This window comes from Drosophila hydei, unplaced genomic scaffold (assembly GCF_003285905.1).
Source record: "Drosophila hydei strain 15085-1641.00,03,60 unplaced genomic scaffold, DhydRS2 tig00000149-arrow-pilon, whole genome shotgun sequence".
In the NCBI taxonomy this organism is placed as follows: Eukaryota; Metazoa; Arthropoda; class Insecta; order Diptera; family Drosophilidae; genus Drosophila; species Drosophila hydei.
This window is the reverse complement of record NW_022045678.1, coordinates 5,568,612-5,588,476: the sequence shown is the minus strand read 5'-3', so window position 1 is coordinate 5,588,476 and position 19,865 is coordinate 5,568,612. Positions and strand designations below refer to the sequence as shown.

Below are 19,865 nucleotides of genomic sequence, written 5' to 3'. Positions count from 1 at the left end.
TTATTGTTATTGTTTCTTGTGTTTTGCCGCTTTAGAAAAATGTTTCTGCTTCAGATTTAGCCTGCAGCTAAGTTGATTGATTGTTAATCAAATACATTATAATAAATATATTTATGTGTGTATTTATGTATTTGTATATAGTAATGCGTATATATATGTAATGTAATTCATTTCGCAACTGTTTCTCCGCTTTAGCTGTCAGTCATTATACAATACAATTGATTATAGCTAAGTTCTGGATTTATTATTTTTATTTATTATTATTTTCATTTATCAAAATATATCAAATGCTAACTTATTTGTTTTATTTTTTAAAGCTTTCTATTTAGTTATTGTTTGTATTACAATTCGTTTTCTGCTTCTTTTTTCAAGTTTATAAATTTTCAATATTTAAATTTTTTTGTAAAAAATTTGGCAGCTGGCTCGAGACTAAAGAAATGATTTTCGCACTCTTTAATAAAATCTTTATATAGCTGAAATTTCACTAGGAGATAAAATTTGAATATTTAAGGAGAGCGATTACAGAACGTATATCAATTAAATAAGTTAGCTTTTAGTACTGCTCTTTTTTGATTTAGGTTTTATTGGTCTTTATCAATATATAAACATATATATATGTATATATAGGACAGCTTTGTAATATATAACATATATGTATATTCGCGTGCCTTGAAGCGGGACTTAACAAATTTGTCATTAGCGATATTCGGAATTCAAAAACTGTTTTTTTATTTAATTTTTGGTAATGAATAGCTCAAAAAAATGATTCCTAAAATTTCTTTATACTATTGTTCTCCTCTTAGCGAACTGTAACCATAATTAGCCTATAAACAACCATTATGTTTGCATAGTGTTATGCTACCAGGTTCTACACAGATCTATACTATGTATATATCTTTACAAAAGCATTGAAAGAGAATGGTAAACATGATTTTCAGTTGGAATTCATTAGCATATCTTTTGTATTTTATTTTTGACAGATTTGTTAAGTCCAGTATTTTGTACACTTAAACAAAAGTTTAGTTTGTATATTCGATTTTGTTTTTCTTTGTGTCATATATTTTGTAAGCCGCATTTAGTAAAAGCAAGCGTAGAGTATTTACAAGTGTTTAGGTTTAAATAAAAATAGTTCATAATTAAAATTGAATTTGTAATTTATTTTAGGCTTTGTGATTTAGTTAAAAATCTATATAAATTAATTGCATACTAGTAATAAAAATAGTCATAATAATAATAATAATAATAATAATAATAATATACTTAAAACAACTCGCTCAAAGTTGCGTCGAAATGCAAAAATTGAATTGAATTTTAAAAATAAAAACTGCGTTTTCAATTTACACTTAAATTTTTAATATTCTTTTTTTCTCGAAATTTTTTGAATCCAACATTTATGAAACAAATCACACAACAAACGAACCGAAGAAAGTCAAGTCAAATGAAATGCAATAAGTGTACAAATAAACGATTATATATATGCTCTATATACTATATATAGATAAACTTAACGCCTAGAATCTGGGTCTTTTTTTAGTCATATTTATCTTGAAAGAAAAACAAAATTGAATTTTGCTCTGCTCTATATATATATATATATATATATATATATATACATATATATATCATATCCAGCGGCGATTTTTGTGTTGCATGTCTTTGGTGCCGCTTGGTCTAGTATCCAATATACATATATGTATACGAATAGTTGAGAGAGAATGCATTTCCAAATATGCAATTAATATATAGAATTTTACAAACTAAATAAACTATATAACGCGACCGCTTCTTTATTCCATTTTATACTTCTTCAGCTTCTGCTTTTGTTCTCTGTTACCAATATATATAATTATTCTGTTTTCGATGTTGCCTACATGTCTATTGATTTTGTGAACGAGATTCGAACATCGCAGTCACATCGCGTATTGAGAATTGTGGTGAGATCTTTTCTCTGTTGCTGAAAGTATAAGAATATTTGATATGAGTTAATAGTGCAATCAACTGTAATTATAATTTTTGCTATAATTTAATTTTCTTCACTAGGTCTAAGACAGTTCCACATTCATAATCTAGACTAACATTATTTTGTTTTAGACTTAATACACTAGACATTAGTTATATAAGAGTGCATGCACTATTATATGAAAAATTTGTATGTTATCGTAAATCTTTACATATGTAAACATGTCCACGTTTTAAATTTGCTTCTCTTATTAGCTCCTATTATATATGTTAAGCGATCTATAATAAAATATTAGCACATGTTTAACAGCTATTATTTTAAATCTGCTAATAGGTATCATATCAAAATCTATAAACATCATCAATTATTTCTAACATCTATGAAAATCTTTGCTGTTAAATATAATGGCTCAGCAATTAACAGGCAACAGTCTATAATCAATGTTAACTACTTACTTGACACTCGCATTGCTCTCTGTGGATGCTGTTGGATGGGGCATGGAGCTCCTAGAGAAACGTTCGCGATTCCCGATGCCACGCTCGAACTTGCCAGGCATCGTCGATGTGGTGATCGCTGTGATGATTGGCGCATTGTTTTGCACATATTTCTGGGCAGCCGACTTGACCAGATTAGATTGATTGGCCCCGCCTCCATTGGTGCTGGTGTTGGTATCACAATTCTGATTCTTCTCGTCCGAGATGCTGCGCACACGATGTTGTGTGCTATAGTCGATCTGCTGATGCAATGTGCTTTCGGAGCCAGCGCCAGCGCGAGCCAACTGCTTAAGATTCATATCCATGTCTTTCTGCAGCGAATGCATATCGCCGCGTGACTTCGACTTGACGCGCAGCGAATCAGATGCCTGGAAATTGTCGTCAGCCGAATTGAGTTCCGTTTTCGAACGCGACTTGATGGTGTCCCCATAATACTTTTGTGTCAACTGCTGGCGACGCTCCTCCTTGATCTTATCGATGCGCTCGCGATCAAGGATCACTCCAGTTAAAACGCTCTTACGTCCATTGCTCGCAGGCGGATTCAGTGGCACATTGTTCTGTTGTATCAACGAAATACGATTTTCGGTGGTAGGGGTGATCAGCTGATCAACTGATTCATTGTTGCGCTTCTGGCATATCTCTTCGGTGATGCTCATTCCTGGCAAACGCTTGGGTGGATTCAACGTTTTGGGACGCGTGAAATCAAAGCTCTTACGGCGATTGTCTAACTCTGACATTGGCACCTGCGGTTGCTGCTGTTGCTGTTGTTGCTTACATGCGGTCAGATCCTGCAGCTGTTTGCCACCAAATTCACGCACAAAGGCATTCTCGTCCAGCGAACGTGTTATCTTCTGTGCATTAGCATTGCGATTCTTGAGCGGCACTGGCATCAGCAACGGCTTTGGAGGTGCTACAACGGGCGGTAGGCTGAGCTCATTGTTGGGCTTCTTCATCGAGCCAGCCCGTTGACTGAAATCGAAATTGGGCAATTGGTCAACGGGCGAACTCTCAAATTTAGTTGCCAACTCTTTCACACTGAACGATGGCGATTTACTGGGTGGCAGTTGCTCCATATGCTCTTGCTTTTCGTGTTCCATGGTGTTGTGTTCGACACTTGGCAAGCTATCCAAACTGTCCAGCTCAATGCGATCACAATTGGGCTGATGTTTCACCACTGACTCCAAATTCAAATCTAAATCCGTTTCAAGCTCCAGAGCGTCGTTGTTTACTATGTTGAGTTTCATTTGCTCGCCACGTATATTCTCATATACTGTTTTCGGTTTGCGCAGCTCAATGTTCTCATACAGCAGCTGCTCCTGGGCACGTTGCTCCTCATCTTCGTCCTCCTCCTGTTCCTTTTGCAGCTGCAACAGCTGTTGCGTCATTTGTGCGCTGCCATCCTCCTCTTCAATTTGCTTTAGGCTCTGACCGTGCCGCTCATTCAGCAGTTGATTTACCTCCGTCACCGAATTTCTGAACAACTTGACCTGTTCATACACGATATTCTCATCGAAATTAGTTTCCAGCAGTTGCGCTGGCTTAGCTGGAGGCTTTTCCTTCTCTGGCGACTTGTACGTTATGCTAATTGTCGACTTGATAGGGCTACTAATGGAAGCTACCGGTAGTTGCTTTGCTGGCGACAGCGCATTGCTGGGTGTCTGCTCAAAATCTTCGTAGAGTGGCGAGCTCTCTTCGGTGGCCAGCAGCGAATGCATGCTCAAATGCCGCTGCAAGTGCTGATAGCCAAACTCGCTGGGCGTCACCGATTGACTAGTGTTGTCCGTGAAATTCGAGTTGTTCGGCGAGCTGGCAGCCTGTAGTAGATCCTTGACGGGCAATGTAACACCTCGACGTGGCTGTTGCAGCGGCTGCAAGTCAAGCGATAATTCACGTTTCAAAGCATGCATATCGCGCTGCTCTGTATGAAACTGTAATGGAAGACGGAGTGAATATTTATTTATTATCTCTATTCTCGTATAACTTACCTGCTGCTGCTGTTGACCCAAGCTCTCGTGCGAGCTGCCCAAATAGCTGACAGCATCTACTCCCAGCAGCAACGGCTGTTGTTGTTGTTGCATGTTGGAAGAAACGCCCGATATGCCAGACATTACAGAGTTCACCATCAGCGGCTCCATATCATACTGTGGCGTATTGACGGCCGAGCTATTCTCCGAGCTTTCCGTATCACACAACAGCAGCGAGTACCGTGGACTATGGGAAGGCGTAGTGGGAGTGGGCACAGGCAGCTTGCTGCCATTGCTGTAAAAAAAATAGAGATAATGTGAAACTGGTACAAACTAATATTATAAAAGTTAACTACTCACTGCATAGCTCTGCTTGTTGTGGTGGTCTCCGGCTTTGCACCCTGCTGTGTAAAGGTGCCTTGATAGCTGAAACGCTCCTTCGCCGCCAACTGCTCCTTGCGCTTGGCACCCAACTGAACTGAAGGATAGCTATAGCGAACAGCATTAGAGGCAGCTGTAGGTGAGGGCAACGGCTGGGCACGCGCTGGCTTTGGCGGTGGCGGTGGCTGATGCACCTCAACGCTGGCGAATTGCGGCTGCGGATGCTCGGGTGTGCCGCAGTCAATGAATTGTATATCGGAGAGCTGATCTTCCAATTTATAGCGCTTGCAACAGTTCTCAGCACCAGCGGGTTCATGACCACAGCCGCCCGGCTGTTGCTGTTGCTGCTGTTGATTTTGCTGCTGCTGTAGATTTACTGAAGGGGGCACTGTGCGGGCTGCACTGGGAGACAACAGATTAAGACGTGGCTGCTTTTTGGGGCTGGGATTAACGCTGTTTGTCTGACTGGAGAACTCTTCGGGGCGAGCGCGCATAATGCGACGCGTTGCACAGCCTGTTGCAGGTGGCACGTTCTCCTTGCCCACACGCGGTGAACTAACCAACGATTCGCTTTCGGAAAATATCCGCATCTCAGGCTCTTCTCTATCAAAATTTAAACCCAACTCCGAAAGTTCACGCGACGGGCAAGTGGTCATGTGCCCACGTTGCGGTGATTGCAATAGATCGAAGTAAGAATCATGGGAAACACTGCGCGAATGACCCACTGTACGCAGGCTATCAATGGAATTGGAGCGTATGCACAGCTCCATTGGCTTACCAATAATGCCGAGCGATGAGTCACGACGTGCATCGCGCGTCGTCTCTAGCAGCTCAATGGACTTGGGTTTGTCGAGCTTGGATAACTCCTTGCTGGCATGAGCATGGGATGCCTGTACAAAGCAGACACGTGTGGAGGCGTTTGCATCTTTGCTGCTAGCCCCTCCATCGCTGATTAGTTTGTGGCCTGGCTCATTGCCCTGGCGCTGACTGCGCGTGAATATGGATTTCCAAGATGGCGTCTTATCCGGCTTGCGCTTCTGCCAGCTGCGCGGCACAGACAATACCGTATGATATTTATCTGGCAGGCTGGACGGACCACCGCCTACTTCTATGTAGGACCCAATGTTGGAAGCGGCTGCTGTGCTGTTGCTCATTATCATGTTAATTGGCAGCGATTGCTTTAGATCCGAGCTGCATTCGATGCGCGAATGCCGCTCCTGCGCCTCCTCCAAACTAATTAGCTTCGCGCCGCCAGTACTCAGGCTTTTGGGACGCTCCATCAGACCCAGCGACTGATCTTGTTCGCGCTGCTCCACCAGCAAACTCTCACAATCCGTCAGAGACTCAAAACGTAGCTCGCTAGGTGCCGCAGTCGCTGCAGCTGTCGCCGCTGTTGTGTTACCCACTATGCTTAGTCGGGCATTGTGATCTTCGAGGGCATCGAAGATGTTGTGACAGTTGCGTATCAGGTACTCGGTGACCACAGCCTGTACGCCTACGCCACGCAGTGCTGCAACGCCCCCCGATTCGAGGGCCGGGGAGCGCAGCAAATTGGGCGCCCAAACAATTGCCAGATTTTTATCCGTCATTCCAGTCCGTTCGTGATGCTGCGATACCTTGTGCAAGTGCTCCGACAAGTACTTCAAAGTCCTGTTGATTGGAAAATTATAAATATTGCTGTTAAAGATCTTCGACTTGTACAGTTTTTGACTGATAGGAAAACTTTCCGAGATCCTATTTTTGAGTACAGTTGGCCACTTACCGATAGTGCGGAGGAGGAAGCTTTAGCACCGTTTCCTTCATCAGACGCAGTCGTTCGTTGGCTTCGTCAGCCTTCACCTGAATAGCCTCTACAAAGTTGTCGTACAGCTGATAGGTGCACAGCGGATTGGGTAGCTCACGGAAATACATTTTCAAAAGAGAGCTAACCGCGTGAATGTCCTGCTTCATCTCCGGATTACCCAGATCTGGGACACGTTCCTCATCGAAAGCGCGTCGTAAACGCTGAATATTCGATGTGATGCCCGAGAGGCGATAGATGCCATCAATGACGCCATAGTTTTCAATGAATTCAGCACAGGACCTCAAGACCATGGGAATGTCCTGGCCACTATTCAGCAGATGTTCCGATAGATCGCAGGAGAACACACGCTCTCTATAAATGCCGCTCTGCTTGAGACGCCGTCGCGATGGTCGCGATAAGATGAACGAACGAAAGAAGGCAATCAGTTTGCCATGTTTCCGCAGCACCGGCTTCGTGGGTGAGGCATCCAAATGGCCGACCAATGGAGCAGGCATTGGGAAATTCCTTGGCACCTTATCGCCAATAGTGGCTACGCACGATTGCGGGAAGAAGCCCACTTCGTAGAGGGACTTTTGCAAATGCGACTTCTTGCCTCGCCACCAAATCGATTCCGCCGGACTGGGCATATCGATGACGGATATCATGTCCCCCACCTCAATGTTAATCTCATCGGGCGCCTGAGCCTGATAGCGACGCACCCCATAGGCCGCACCCACAGCGGGCGTATTTATAGTCCTCTGCGTTTCGCCATCGGCGAGAGGCAAGCGTCGACCCTTGTTGTCCAGCTGCAGCCAGGTAAGTATGGTGCCACAGGTCAGCGAATCGGAGGCGATTTTAGAGAAGCGTTCCAAATATTTGGCCACTACATATTCGACATCCAGTTCCGATTGCAGCTCCTCCTCCGCTTCCAGTTCGCACATGTTGCGCAGCCCGCTTATCTTGCGATCGTAGACGCAACGATGCAGCATCTCGTCGAGCATTTGCATATTCTCGTAGCTACGTTTGATCAGGAACGGTTCACAGCCTTGCGGACAAACACGTATGATGAACCAACAGCTCTCGGGTGTAAATGCAGCAGAGCGCATTGAGCTGTGTGCTAGCTCCCCACCGATCGACTGGGAGGCGATGCTGCTGCCCAGCTGTTGCTCCGATTTGTCGTCCAGCAGCTGCACCGAAAGGGCGCCCAGCTGTACACGCTCGTAATGAAAGTGGGCGCACTCCTCCAACTTGGGAAAGCGACACGATTTCTGTGAATCAAATAGAGGATATGTTATATAGATTCTATATAGCTAGTTGCTGTCTCTTACGCTGTTTAAGGGCTGCACGGCCATGTGCCTGCTAGGCTTAGGTGGCGCAGCTGTCGGTGGACTGCAGCTGGACTCTGTGGAAGCATTTGAGATTTGTGAAGTGTTCATTGGCCCGAACATCTCCTGGCTGCTGGCCTGTCCCAAATGCATGCCACTCGCCATTAAGCTATCCACGGGCACAATCTTAAAATTCAGCTGGGCACTAATCGCAGCTGCCGGTGCATCTGTCTCGAATAGCAGTGGCGCCTCCCTGGAACCAACCAATGGCTGCTGCTGCTGCTGTTGCTGCAGCTCGGTGGTGGAGCTGGAGCTGTTGGCCAGCGCAAGCGAATGCGCATGCAGCTGTGCAGCTAGGGCGCTGCTCACCTTCTCTGACATGGCTGTTGCTAACGGACTACACGGATTTTGTCATCTGCAATGCATTAAAGAGCCACAATTAATCGATAACCAAAATAAAAGCAACAAATTGACATTTAATTGACATATATGTAGTCATATAGGTGTTATCACAGAGTCTAATTTCCTTTGATGAGTTTGTTTTTTATAAATTATTTATCTCAACTTTACGTAGGAGTTCATGATCATCGTGACTCCAATATAAGAAGCTAGTTTTATAATAATAAAAATTTAATTTGCAGAACAATTTTATTATAATATACCTTTAAGTTACTTAACTACCAGCTAGATTTCTTTCATATATATATATATAAACTTTAAATGCTTTAATAAACCTATGAAGCTGGTCTAAGTCGAAAAAATCATTTTTTGATAAACTATTTGTTTAGTTATCGTAATTTTACTAATTAATTAAATTAGTTATGTACGAATAAAGAATTCTTAGGACTTTGGCTAGTCTGTTCCCCGTCCACTGCTTCCTGCACACATGACTCGTCGGCCATAAATTTCCAATTACTCAATGAAATCTCTTTGCAAATTTATAGGGGCATGCACACTTACGCATACACATAGTTATACAACAATAAATGAATACACATGTACATATGTAAAATTGGTTATTGTAACAAAATAATGACGGAAGCCTACCATCGGAGGTAGACCCCGACAAAATACTTGCATGACTCTCAAATCAACAGCTACTGAAAAAGCTTTGCAGACTGCTTTACACTGGTAAAAATAATGTTGTACTCTTGCGAAGAAAGCTGTTTGCTTTCATCCATTGAAAATCATTCAATAATTATATGTATTTAAAAGTTTTGAACTTAAAAACATGGCTTACTATATCCGAAAGACAGGTAAGTACTTCAAGTGTATTCAATTTTGAATACTTTAATGTATTTATATACATTAAATATATATATATATTTATATATATATAATGTATATATATTTACATATATTTATATGTATTTATATATATATTTATATATAGCACTGTCACATAAATTTCACTTTAAGTACACATTTTGTGCGTTGTGTTTGCGTAATTTGTAACAGTGTATGTTATGTGGGGCTGTTGGCGTTTACTTTCTAACAACACGCACGTATTTACAAATATATATAAATATACAGATACATATATATATATATATATTTATCAATTACCTCAAGCCGTGTTCTACTTTCAAAACTCTCTATGGGCAAATGCTGTGAGCCGTGTCTGGAATTCCTTTATTCGGAATAAGGCCAGTGGCTCAGACTTAAGGATGTAGCACACTCGCACACACCAACATACATATATTTCAGAGTATATCCCATCTATAAACAGATACGATAAATATTTATAAGCAAGCAGCTAGCAGCGCTACCTAGCGGCAGTTCTGATTTACAGGCGACACCAAATGCATGCATTTAAACTTTCATAAATTAAGCTAGCGGCGGCGGGGAGTACTAAACTCGGTGTCTGCGATTGAGACTGAGACGCACGCCAAAGTGAAGGAGTGAGAGAGATGGGCATGCATAGACTAGCGGCGGCGAAATCGCAGAGCGAGACGGAAACAGGTTTGACAGTGGGCTGAAGAGGGGTGGTGGGTGCGGTACCTGGCACTGGACACCAGGCTGCTGCAGCAACAGCAACAGCAACAGCAGCTGCAAAGGTGTGTGAGAAAGAGAAACAGTGAGTGAGTGGGTTAGGGGATACCGGCTTCGTTTATCAAATGCAACAACAAACTATCGAAAACGTTGACGCTAACGGTCCGAAAATGCAGCACATAAAGAAATACAAAATGGACACCAACAACAACATGTGCACATACAAAATCGTTAAACGAAATAAACAATTTGGTAAAAACAAACGGCAAAACGAGCTGGGAAATTGGAAATAAAAAGACGAAAACACAAAACAAAAAGCGAGCTAGATATAGAGACAAAATAGAAACACATAAGAAATGGCCAGCGATCAATGCGGCCAAATGTAGCTGTAAAAAAACGGGATATGGGATAAAATCATGAATAAATGCGTTAGATTAAGTATTATTAATGGTATCTTTGACATTCAGTCCATTATACAGTGTACGGTTTGATTGTTTTGGATATCATTTAGGGCCTTTCAGCGCTGATCTTTAATGAACTTAAATAGCCCCCATTGAATAATTGAATAAGTGAATTACGGATGGAGTTTTATCTTGAAAGATATATTGTACAATAGGTGATCTTTGATACATGCTAATTTATTGCTTTATAAACATCTACTATACTCTATGATGTAACGGTATTTGTGTATAAATAGTTATTGAATCATATTTATTATCATTATGATTAACTATTTTATTCGATCGTATTGCAGAAGGCAATTATTTCAAATTATCTCAAGAGCTTCGTATGATTTTTGTGGATTTTTATTAATCTTTAAATTGTGATTTTATGATTTATGATATTGTGACTTATTCCCTCATATATGTATGGCCAAACAAAACTTTAAGCATTGGAATAACTGGCGTAACTGTAACTGAATAATAGAAATATGTTATATTAAATGCTATCAAGCGGTCGGTGAGCTGCTCAATTATATGATTGATTTTTGTTCATCAAATTGAACTTCAATTCTCAACTCTCCAACTCACTATTGAGATAAATTCACTTATTTATAGAAATAAATTTATGTATTACATATCAATTGAACGTGAATCTGAAAATCAATATGCTCGTCCAACTGTTTCTTGTTTCCTCAAATGTTTCTTTTTTTTTCAATTCACAATTTGTACTGCTGCAATTGTCGTAATCGGCTTTTTTGTACGGTTATTCCATGCATATATATCAAATGAATTTTATCTCTCGCCTTTGCAATGTTTCGCTTGATTAGCTGTTGTTGTTGCTTTGTTGATGTTGCAATTGGCAGTTGCAGTTGGGCTTTAGCTGCAAAGATGAAGACATTTTCCCAGGCAAAAGAGCGAATCGAAAAACGAACCCAAACGGCCGGGCCGAACGGTCAGCCAAATCATGTACCTCACTTTCTCCAATCAATTAAGCCGCATGTACACTGGCTGTGTGTCTGTCTGTCTGTGTGTGTGTGTGTGTTTGTGATATCAATCGGCCTGCAGCCTCTGTAGACTAATTAATGCTATGAAATAACTTAATATTGAACAATAGTTGATGGCTTTTTAATAGTCAGGTTTTTACTTTTTTGTTTTTTATCTCTCACGACTGACCCAATTGAGACAACTCAAAATGCCTCAAATTCAAAGAGTTGACTGCAAAACACCCTGTAAAATGCAACATACTTGACAAACTGATTACTGCTTGGGTATATTTTTACTATTCAGTACTTATAGGGTACATATAAATGAAGACATAAATCAACTTCTAACAGGATATTTAGATGAAACCTGCATTGATTTGTTAGCCGAAAGTTCGATCATTTTTATAGGTGCTGCACTTTTTATATGCTACTCCTTAGTTTGTCAAAGTTAAGCCAATAAAATTCAACAATTTTTGACCACGGGATACTCTGTATTCTTATCATAATTTCAGTGCATGTAGGTCATAGGAAATTCCCTTTTTATGTTACAGGGTATATAAATTAAAATATGTTTACTCTATAAACTTATTCAGCTTCTCAAAGCTAGCATATCCGTGTACTAATGTGTCTGATAATACATAAATTATAATAAATTAATAAGTAATTGCGTGGGAATATATTTACTTCTCATGTGTAATACCGTCCACTGCCCCTTTTTACAGGGTATACACATGAAAACCGCTTTGGCTACCAGACTAAACTGAATTGAATTGAGTTGAGCTGCTGTGCGTGCGAGAGTATCTAAGTATGTTGAGATACTTAGACTCGCATTTAATAAATGCACATTGCACACACACACACACACACATATTGCAAGTTGGCTGTTGCAGACAGAGGCTTGTGCTAATTTATGACACTAACCGGGTCACAACTGCCTCTGTTGGCGTTTCTAGAGCGAGAACAGAGAGACAGACAGACAGATAGACAGATGAACTAACAAATGATGTTGCGAACCATAAAAGACTAGCTACACATGTATACATATAAACATATATATATATATATATATAAATATATATATATATATATATATATCTATGTATGTACCGTGTGTATGGCATGCATAAAGCGCTTAACTTGGTTGTCAGTCAGTCAGTCAGTTAGTCGGTCGACAGCTCATTTAGATGCTGAGTCCCTGACAAGCTCAACAAGTGTAACACAATGGAAGAGAAGCTCCTCCCAGTTCCTCGCACATCTGAGCAGAGGAAGTAGGAGGAGTTAAAATCACATCCCAGTTGTATTAGCTACGGGAAATGTGGCGCTGTGATTCTAGTGCATTAAGTGTTAATGGCTTCTAGGAAACAGAGCAAAAAAATAACAAAGACCTGCACAGCGTGAGAATTTTGCTAGATGGTTTAAAAAACCCGAGATATGGGACCCCCATTTTAGATATCTACAGAAATGTATAAACAGACCGCCTTGAGTCCAATGTGTTAGTTTGGAACTCCTGAGATATAAGAGCATATAATTAACTAACTATATAAATTTTAAGTAATTTTAAATGTGAATAACACAATTTTAGCTTAGAGATAGTTTTAAATAATCTTGAAATATATTTCAACTTGGCAGCTCAAAATGGTAAAACTAAGTATATTTCTATATTTAAGTTAAGATTAAGATGCCTTCTCAATAATAGAACAATGGAACTATTATACTTTAAGCGGTCTTCATTACAATTAATTATGGCCTAACTATGCCACTTGCTATAAATACGTATGTATTTGTATTTATATTAAACAACGGATGACTGATGGCTTTAGTAAATGATTCACGCATTGGCCAATTAAAATGGTTTTTACACAAACTATATGCTATACCATGATATTATAATTGAATACAATGAGAATTTCAAATTTCTCATGGACAATGACTAATGACTGCGCATAAAAAGTCATTAAACTGGCCAATTTCAATGACTATACTATGTACATATTAAAGTATATAGTAAATAAATAAACTTTAGACTGTCTTGCAACCTACTGAGAGCCGAATTGTTGCTCCAAGGCTGCTTTAATTCCGGATTCATTGCCGGGCTACTGGTTGCTTATCTTTCACTCGCAGCTCGATGCGGCTGTGTAGCATCAATCTGCAAAATAGTTGACAGAGTCGAGACCCAAGTCGAGGCACTTGCCAGTCGCGAAATCTGATCTGATTGTCTCTTACTGACTCACATTCGTTCATTTGTTTACATATGTTGAACCTTTTGCGAGAGCTTTTGTGTTGTATCCCCTTCCAACGCTTTGATCTGCTGACTCACCTAAAACTTGTTGAAGGCTGTGGAGAGGGCATGCACTGTAATTAGTCTAAATGTAGCTGCATATTAGTCAACACTGGCAATCGCTTTCGTTGCGTTTATTTTTAGTTGTGGCCGCCCGCCCAGCCAACCAGCCAACCAGCCAACCGACACTTTAGACAACTCTCTCATTACAGACATACCTCGTAATTGCGCAGCTTTCGACTTCCGGTCACATAACACAGGTGCAGCCGCAAAGCGTTTGAATTGAAAGCACCAAACTGCAACTTTACACAACGAACTTTGTGTGCCCTAACTTAAAGAGATATCAAATGAGTTACAAGCGTTAAAGGTAAAAGTTGATATATTTGTATCTATCTTATATATCAATCTCATATCTTTTAACAGAGTTTTACAAATTTTGGGGAACTTTGCTTAAGCACATAATTCTAGTTTTATCTTAATAAAATTGTTAAAGAAACCTGCATGCCCTGATATAAGTAAATTGTTTTATTTCATTCCCGATTTATGTGATACAAAAGTTTGCTGATTACAATAACAATACACCACATACTTTGTGCTTACACAATTTTAATATAAATATTTTTGCGATGCAGTTTATTGATGTAAATCGAAGACGATGTTAAAAGTGCCCAAGCGGTATTTAAATTACGTCTAAAACAATGAGAGCTAGCTCTATTTAAATTAAATCTAAAACATTTAGAGCTTATAAAAAGGCTAATAATAAAGAAAGAATGATTTATTAGATATTCTTAAATATTTTAATTAAGAAAAGTTTGTATTATTTAGTGTATTTAGCATATATACTAGTTAGAAATGCAAAAATAAAAGCGAAATCGTTATGTCTTTTTCATGTTAAATTTTAGACGTTGACATTTTATGCAGAATTTCGCTACGTCTTTAAAAGCTAGGCTAAGCGCTTTGAGCCATAAAACCTAACCTAATGTCATTTAACGACGCTAGCGCCGCTGCAAGCGTCGCTGCTCGCGTCAGCGTCGACATTTGGCGCGGCTTTAGCCAAGCGCACAGGTACACACAAAACTTTTTAATGGAAGTGAAAGTTTTTGCGCGAAGCCAGTGTCTAAAAAAAAACATAAAAATACAAGAAAAAAACTTTAAAAATTTGCCCAACACACATGCCGCATATCTAAAAAGGTTTTTATTTCTGTTTCCATTTTTTTTTGTTTTCAGTTATTTTATTGGAGCTGCTAGCGCCAGCAGACAAATAAATGAAAATAAAAATATAAATAAACATCAAATTAAGTGTATAATAAAAAATGCACATTAACAAATATGCGAAGCAGCTGCTGGAATATAGCGCGAGCCAAAATATATATTTAGCAACAAACGTCAACAAATATTTAAATTTTTTTTAGTTTTGATTTAATTTCGTTATTATTCAATGCGCATCTGAATTGTTTAGAAAACGTAGAAAAGAACGCGCTGAAAATTAATAAACAAATGTGAATGCGAATTCGAATGCGAATGAATGAAAGTTGAGCCATGCCTTATGGTTGTCTCAAATGCCTTATTTATTCTGGCATACTATACTCTAGATACTAATATATATTTATATGTGTGTGTATATGTTTTGTATAAATATATCAATAAATCGTACGAGGAATTTCAGTTTCATTTGTTTTTGCCATTCGCCGTTTTTTGTTGTTGGCATTTCAGAGGATGCTATGTTTAGATATCTATCAATACGAACTATAGACAGGAATTTATAAAAATAGCACTGTGGACGTTTATACGAAGACTTTACATACTACACTTAGACTGTGGACTAAATAGGGCTATTGACATTTGGAAAAAGGTTTTCTTTGATTCTAAAGGCGTGAAAAAATAGGAAAAGCCCTGAAGAAGCATTAAAAATGTATTTCAACAAGCAATTTGTTTATAAATACCTCTTATTAATAGATTCAACTTAAATTCTTAAATATACACAGACTGTTAAAAACCGACCTGAGGCGCTATATAATTATTTCAAATATGCATATTATAGATATTAAATATATGTACCCTACTTCCATAACAAGCCACAAACTTCCAATTAAAAATTATCGAACTATTAAATTTCCATTGCAAATAAGTTCATATCTATCAGATGTCAAGCTATATTGAATATCAAAGCTTTATACATGATTCATATGTAAATACTGATTATTTTATCAAAGAAAAGTCTAGATAGTGTGTCACATAAAATGAGTCATGGTGAAAACCTGAACTGAATGCCAAAAATGTAGCTCGAGAGGCAGCATATACTTAGAGATAGCTATATATTATATATGTAGTACAGTACTTAGTCAGCATGCAAATCAAATAAGCTGATAAATGAGGTTCACATTTGTAGGCTCTTTAAACATCTCAATAATACGTGATTGTATGAAGATGATTGGTAATGTAACAAGAAATTCTTATCACTGATCACGAGCGACATTTATACAACTAGAGTATTTAGAAAGTGAATGTGATGTTATGTAAGCGGGTAGCTGTGAAATAGAGAAATTATGTTCGAATAACTTATAACAATTAAGCAGTTAACTCTCATAGCATTATCTTAGATTTTGGGTAATGCATATAATGCATACCAAATTCAAAAGTCTATGAAACTAAATTTATGATACAAATATTAAATATATTAACTATTTTTATTTATTATTTATTTTTTTCAATAACATATATTTGCTAAAGTCTTGCTCTATTTTGTGAATAAAGATTATTATTATACTCTCTTTAAGTTATCCCAAAAGAGTTTACAGCTTAGGTCACTAGGTCTAATTATATATTGATGTTTTTTCGTATGCAAACATTTTTATTTGCAATCAAATTAGTTTTAATTAAGATCACACGTAACAAAACAAAAGTATGCAAGAAATATTTCTTCATAAATATATTTAAATGCTTTACTTTTAAGTGGTTTTTATATATCATTGTCTCTTTTACTTAGTTTCTAAGGCGCAGTTCATCAAACAGCACACAAAAAATCATCAGCTCCATCAACAACAACAAACAAAATATTCTTCGTTTTTTGTTTCATATGACTGTTGAATACAACAACAACAATAAGAATAAACAAACAGCAGTTGTCAGTTTCAATTTAAGTCAATTGAGCTCAATTATTTGATACGCAGATGAAAAAATAACCCGCGCGCCACAAGTTTCTCTGCTTATATGTGGTGTCTGCTTATTTGTGAGTGTGTGCTTGTGTGTGTGGGTGTGTGGGCTTTGCTGGTATGTGGCCCTCGGAAATGTGGGCGTGGCCAGAGCTAGAATTTACATGCTGTAAACAGTAAGCAATATGCGAAAACGTGAAACGCGAGGCACAGGTGTAAAAAACAACAACAACAGTAACAACAGACTTGGCAACAAGACAAGAGCCACAACAAAAACAACAGAAAAAACTGGTGTAAAGTCATTTTTTGCACTTGCTTGTTAAATACCCTGTAAGATTTATTACATGAGGTATGGCATGGCACAATTTTCTGTGAAGTACAGTAAAAACTGTCAATTAAAAAAGCTTAAAGTTGAATTGGAATAACATTTATTATAAAGATAAAATAATCAACTATTTATATAATATATTTTGAAAAACACATATTATAAATTCTATGTTCAAGGTTATATAAAATATATAATTAGTATCAAATTTTAAAAAAATATGTTTACAATTAATTTTTATTTACATGTGAGCAGTAAGAAGTTGTTATATTTTTAAAGTAATTTCCTCTATTGCTACTCTAGGGTATGTTTAAGTCCAGCTTACCCGCAACAACTCTTACTTGTTTTGGCTACAGCATTTTGCTACTACTGCGTTTGTTGTTGTTTTATATTTTTTATACACCACAACAAAACAGATGTTACCAGAGCAGCAGCAGCCAGTTGGTCAGTTGTTGGCCTAAAGCAAGGGTTATTCGATGCCAGCCCAAAGCCAACAACAACTTCAAATAATAGTAGATGTAGGTGTAGGTGTAAGTGTGTGTGTGTGCGAGCGGATGTTTGAGTTGAGTGCACAGCTACCGAGGCGCAACGAAATTAATCGAACTCTATGCGCACGTTATGCTTCAAACACGAGCCAAGCACACACAAACACAAATCCATACACACATATATATATATATATATATATATATTAAATAAACACAAATGTATATTTGTTGCATCTGTAGTTATCTGGCAACTTGACACGTTTCGGTCTGAAGGCAGTTTCCATCGCTTTGGCAGCTATAAAAATGTGCCATAATCGTGCGCAGTCGCAGCGCGAATCTTTGGCTCAAGAAGACGTGAGGCACATAATAATAACAGTACTTGTTATACGTTATAAAGCATATAACACAAATACACATACAGCATAATGAGAAAGCTTGCCCAAAAAACTATACAATATATATATATGTAAATATCATAAAAGAAAAGAGAAAAACATCAGACAGCACAATTAGAAATCAAAGAGAAACAAAAATTAACCACTAACGAACGGCTAATACTCTTCTAAGGGAAATTTCTTGTGAGTAAAATCTTGTATTATATGAACTCCGTGCAACGATCTAGAGCTGACTCAATTTTTTACATATGCAATAATATTTGTACAGTCTGCAGGGTTAAACAAGTTTTTGAAAGTAGGGGTTGCCATGAAAGAAACAACATACTCCATGCTGTTTTCACATCTTAACTCTAATGCTAGCTAAAAGTCCCTGCACAAAGGAAATTGTTATAAAAATTTCCTACAAAGGCAACAGAGCCTAAGTTTTGTAGTGTAAAATAAAGTAACAGCGGGCAAAAAGGAAAGGCCATTGCGACAGGAGTTGGATTATTACTTTTTTTTCTTTTTATTTTGGGAAAGTAACGCGGCGACTGGCAATGTAGCGGCAGAGGCGGTGCAGTTCCAGACGTAGGCGAAGTGGAAATACGAAGACAGCGCTAGGCGCAATTGGAACTACTTGTGAGTTCAATGTCAACGGCGTGAATACATTTTTTTAAAAAACTTTTTTTATTACCACTTCCGTGGCGTTGTGTAAAGGAAACCTACAACTAACTAAAGTATGGCCACACCTAAGCCAAAGCCTCGAAAACAAGTAAATGAAAAAAAGACAAAACAAAAAAACAGTGAAATGAATAAGCCAAAGGAGAAGGAGCAAGCAGTCGGGCGGCATTTACAGCGCGAAATGGGGTGGAATGTGTTAAAACAGATATAAAGACAGACAGCAAGGGACAGGGTGAGGGGCAGACAGACAAACAGGCAGCAGGCATATGGTGGAGTTGGCTCAGGTGTGAGTGTGTGTAAGTGGGACCAGTGGGGTGACATAAATGTAGTGTAAAAGCAACAAAATAATATGCATACACACACTCACTCCCGTCATCTATGTACACATGTATTTGCCCTTTTACATACTAGCAGCAACAACAAAAGCAACAGCAATAAAAGCAAAAGGCAAAATGCGTACATTATGCGAGCGGCGATCTATGCGTGGGAATAGGAGGCACACACAGAGAGATAGGGAGAGCGTGAGAGTAAGAGGTGACAAAAACGTATGACGAAAGTGTACACAGAAGCTGCAGGGGGGAGGGAAGATGTTGACCCTCCTTAAAATGGGGCGTTGTTGTAATACTCGGTAACTGTTATTTGTTTTTTTTGCCGTATTTGACACACAATTCGCACTGATGGGAAAATCTTAAAACAATAACACAATTAACAGATAGCGTTTTGAAATGCTTGAGAGTAGCATAAAAACAAGCGTCTTTTATTTATTATGTCTTCTTTAACAATACACATACACTGACACACATTTTTAAATAGAAGAAGAAATATATTTCTGCTGCTGCTGTAAGCAGCATATCTTTTTTCTTTTGCTTTTCACACACTCACACACTGACACAAACGCACACTCATACACAATTACAGGGGCCAAGCGCATAGACACACTCATACATACGCACTTCATACATATACTGGCAGACATGCTAGTTTGTCTGCCGCTTATTTAATAAATTGAACCAACATTAAACACACCTTAATTGCACATTGAAGCACTTGCATGTAATTGTAATTAGATTACAACATTTCAAGCAGTTTTCACTAGCAAAAATTTTGCAGGGTTTTCGATTGGAAACGCGAAAACAAAAATTGCGGCGCACACACTAACGACCACCGAACCGACGACGACCAACTAAAAAGTACTACTGAACGTGGTGTGACCAACTTGTACTAAACGATACCTACTCATGT

General features: G+C 38.5%; 1 protein-coding gene across 2 annotated transcripts; it reads right to left on the bottom strand.

Annotated features, from left to right (window-relative positions):
- Positions 1-1,577: 1,577 nt before the first annotated feature.
- On the bottom strand, positions 1,578-19,821 carry LOC111597200 (GTPase-activating protein CdGAPr). Of its 2 annotated transcripts, none has more exons than XM_030223164.1 (7): positions 19,650-19,821; positions 7,911-8,322; positions 6,562-7,850; positions 4,779-6,449; positions 4,440-4,713; positions 2,416-4,385; positions 1,578-1,954 (listed from the first exon to the last, which is right to left on the bottom strand). In XM_030223164.1, exons 2-7 carry the CDS (start codon positions 8,286-8,288, stop codon positions 1,876-1,878), a joined length of 5,661 nt encoding a protein of 1,886 aa, XP_030079024.1. In that variant the 5' UTR covers positions 8,289-8,322; positions 19,650-19,821; the 3' UTR covers positions 1,578-1,875. The 2 variants fall into 2 exon arrangements, with proteins under 2 accessions (XP_030079024.1, XP_030079025.1); XM_030223165.1 differs by having other exon boundaries at positions 2,416-4,382.
- Between the last annotated feature and the right edge of the window lie 44 nt (positions 19,822-19,865).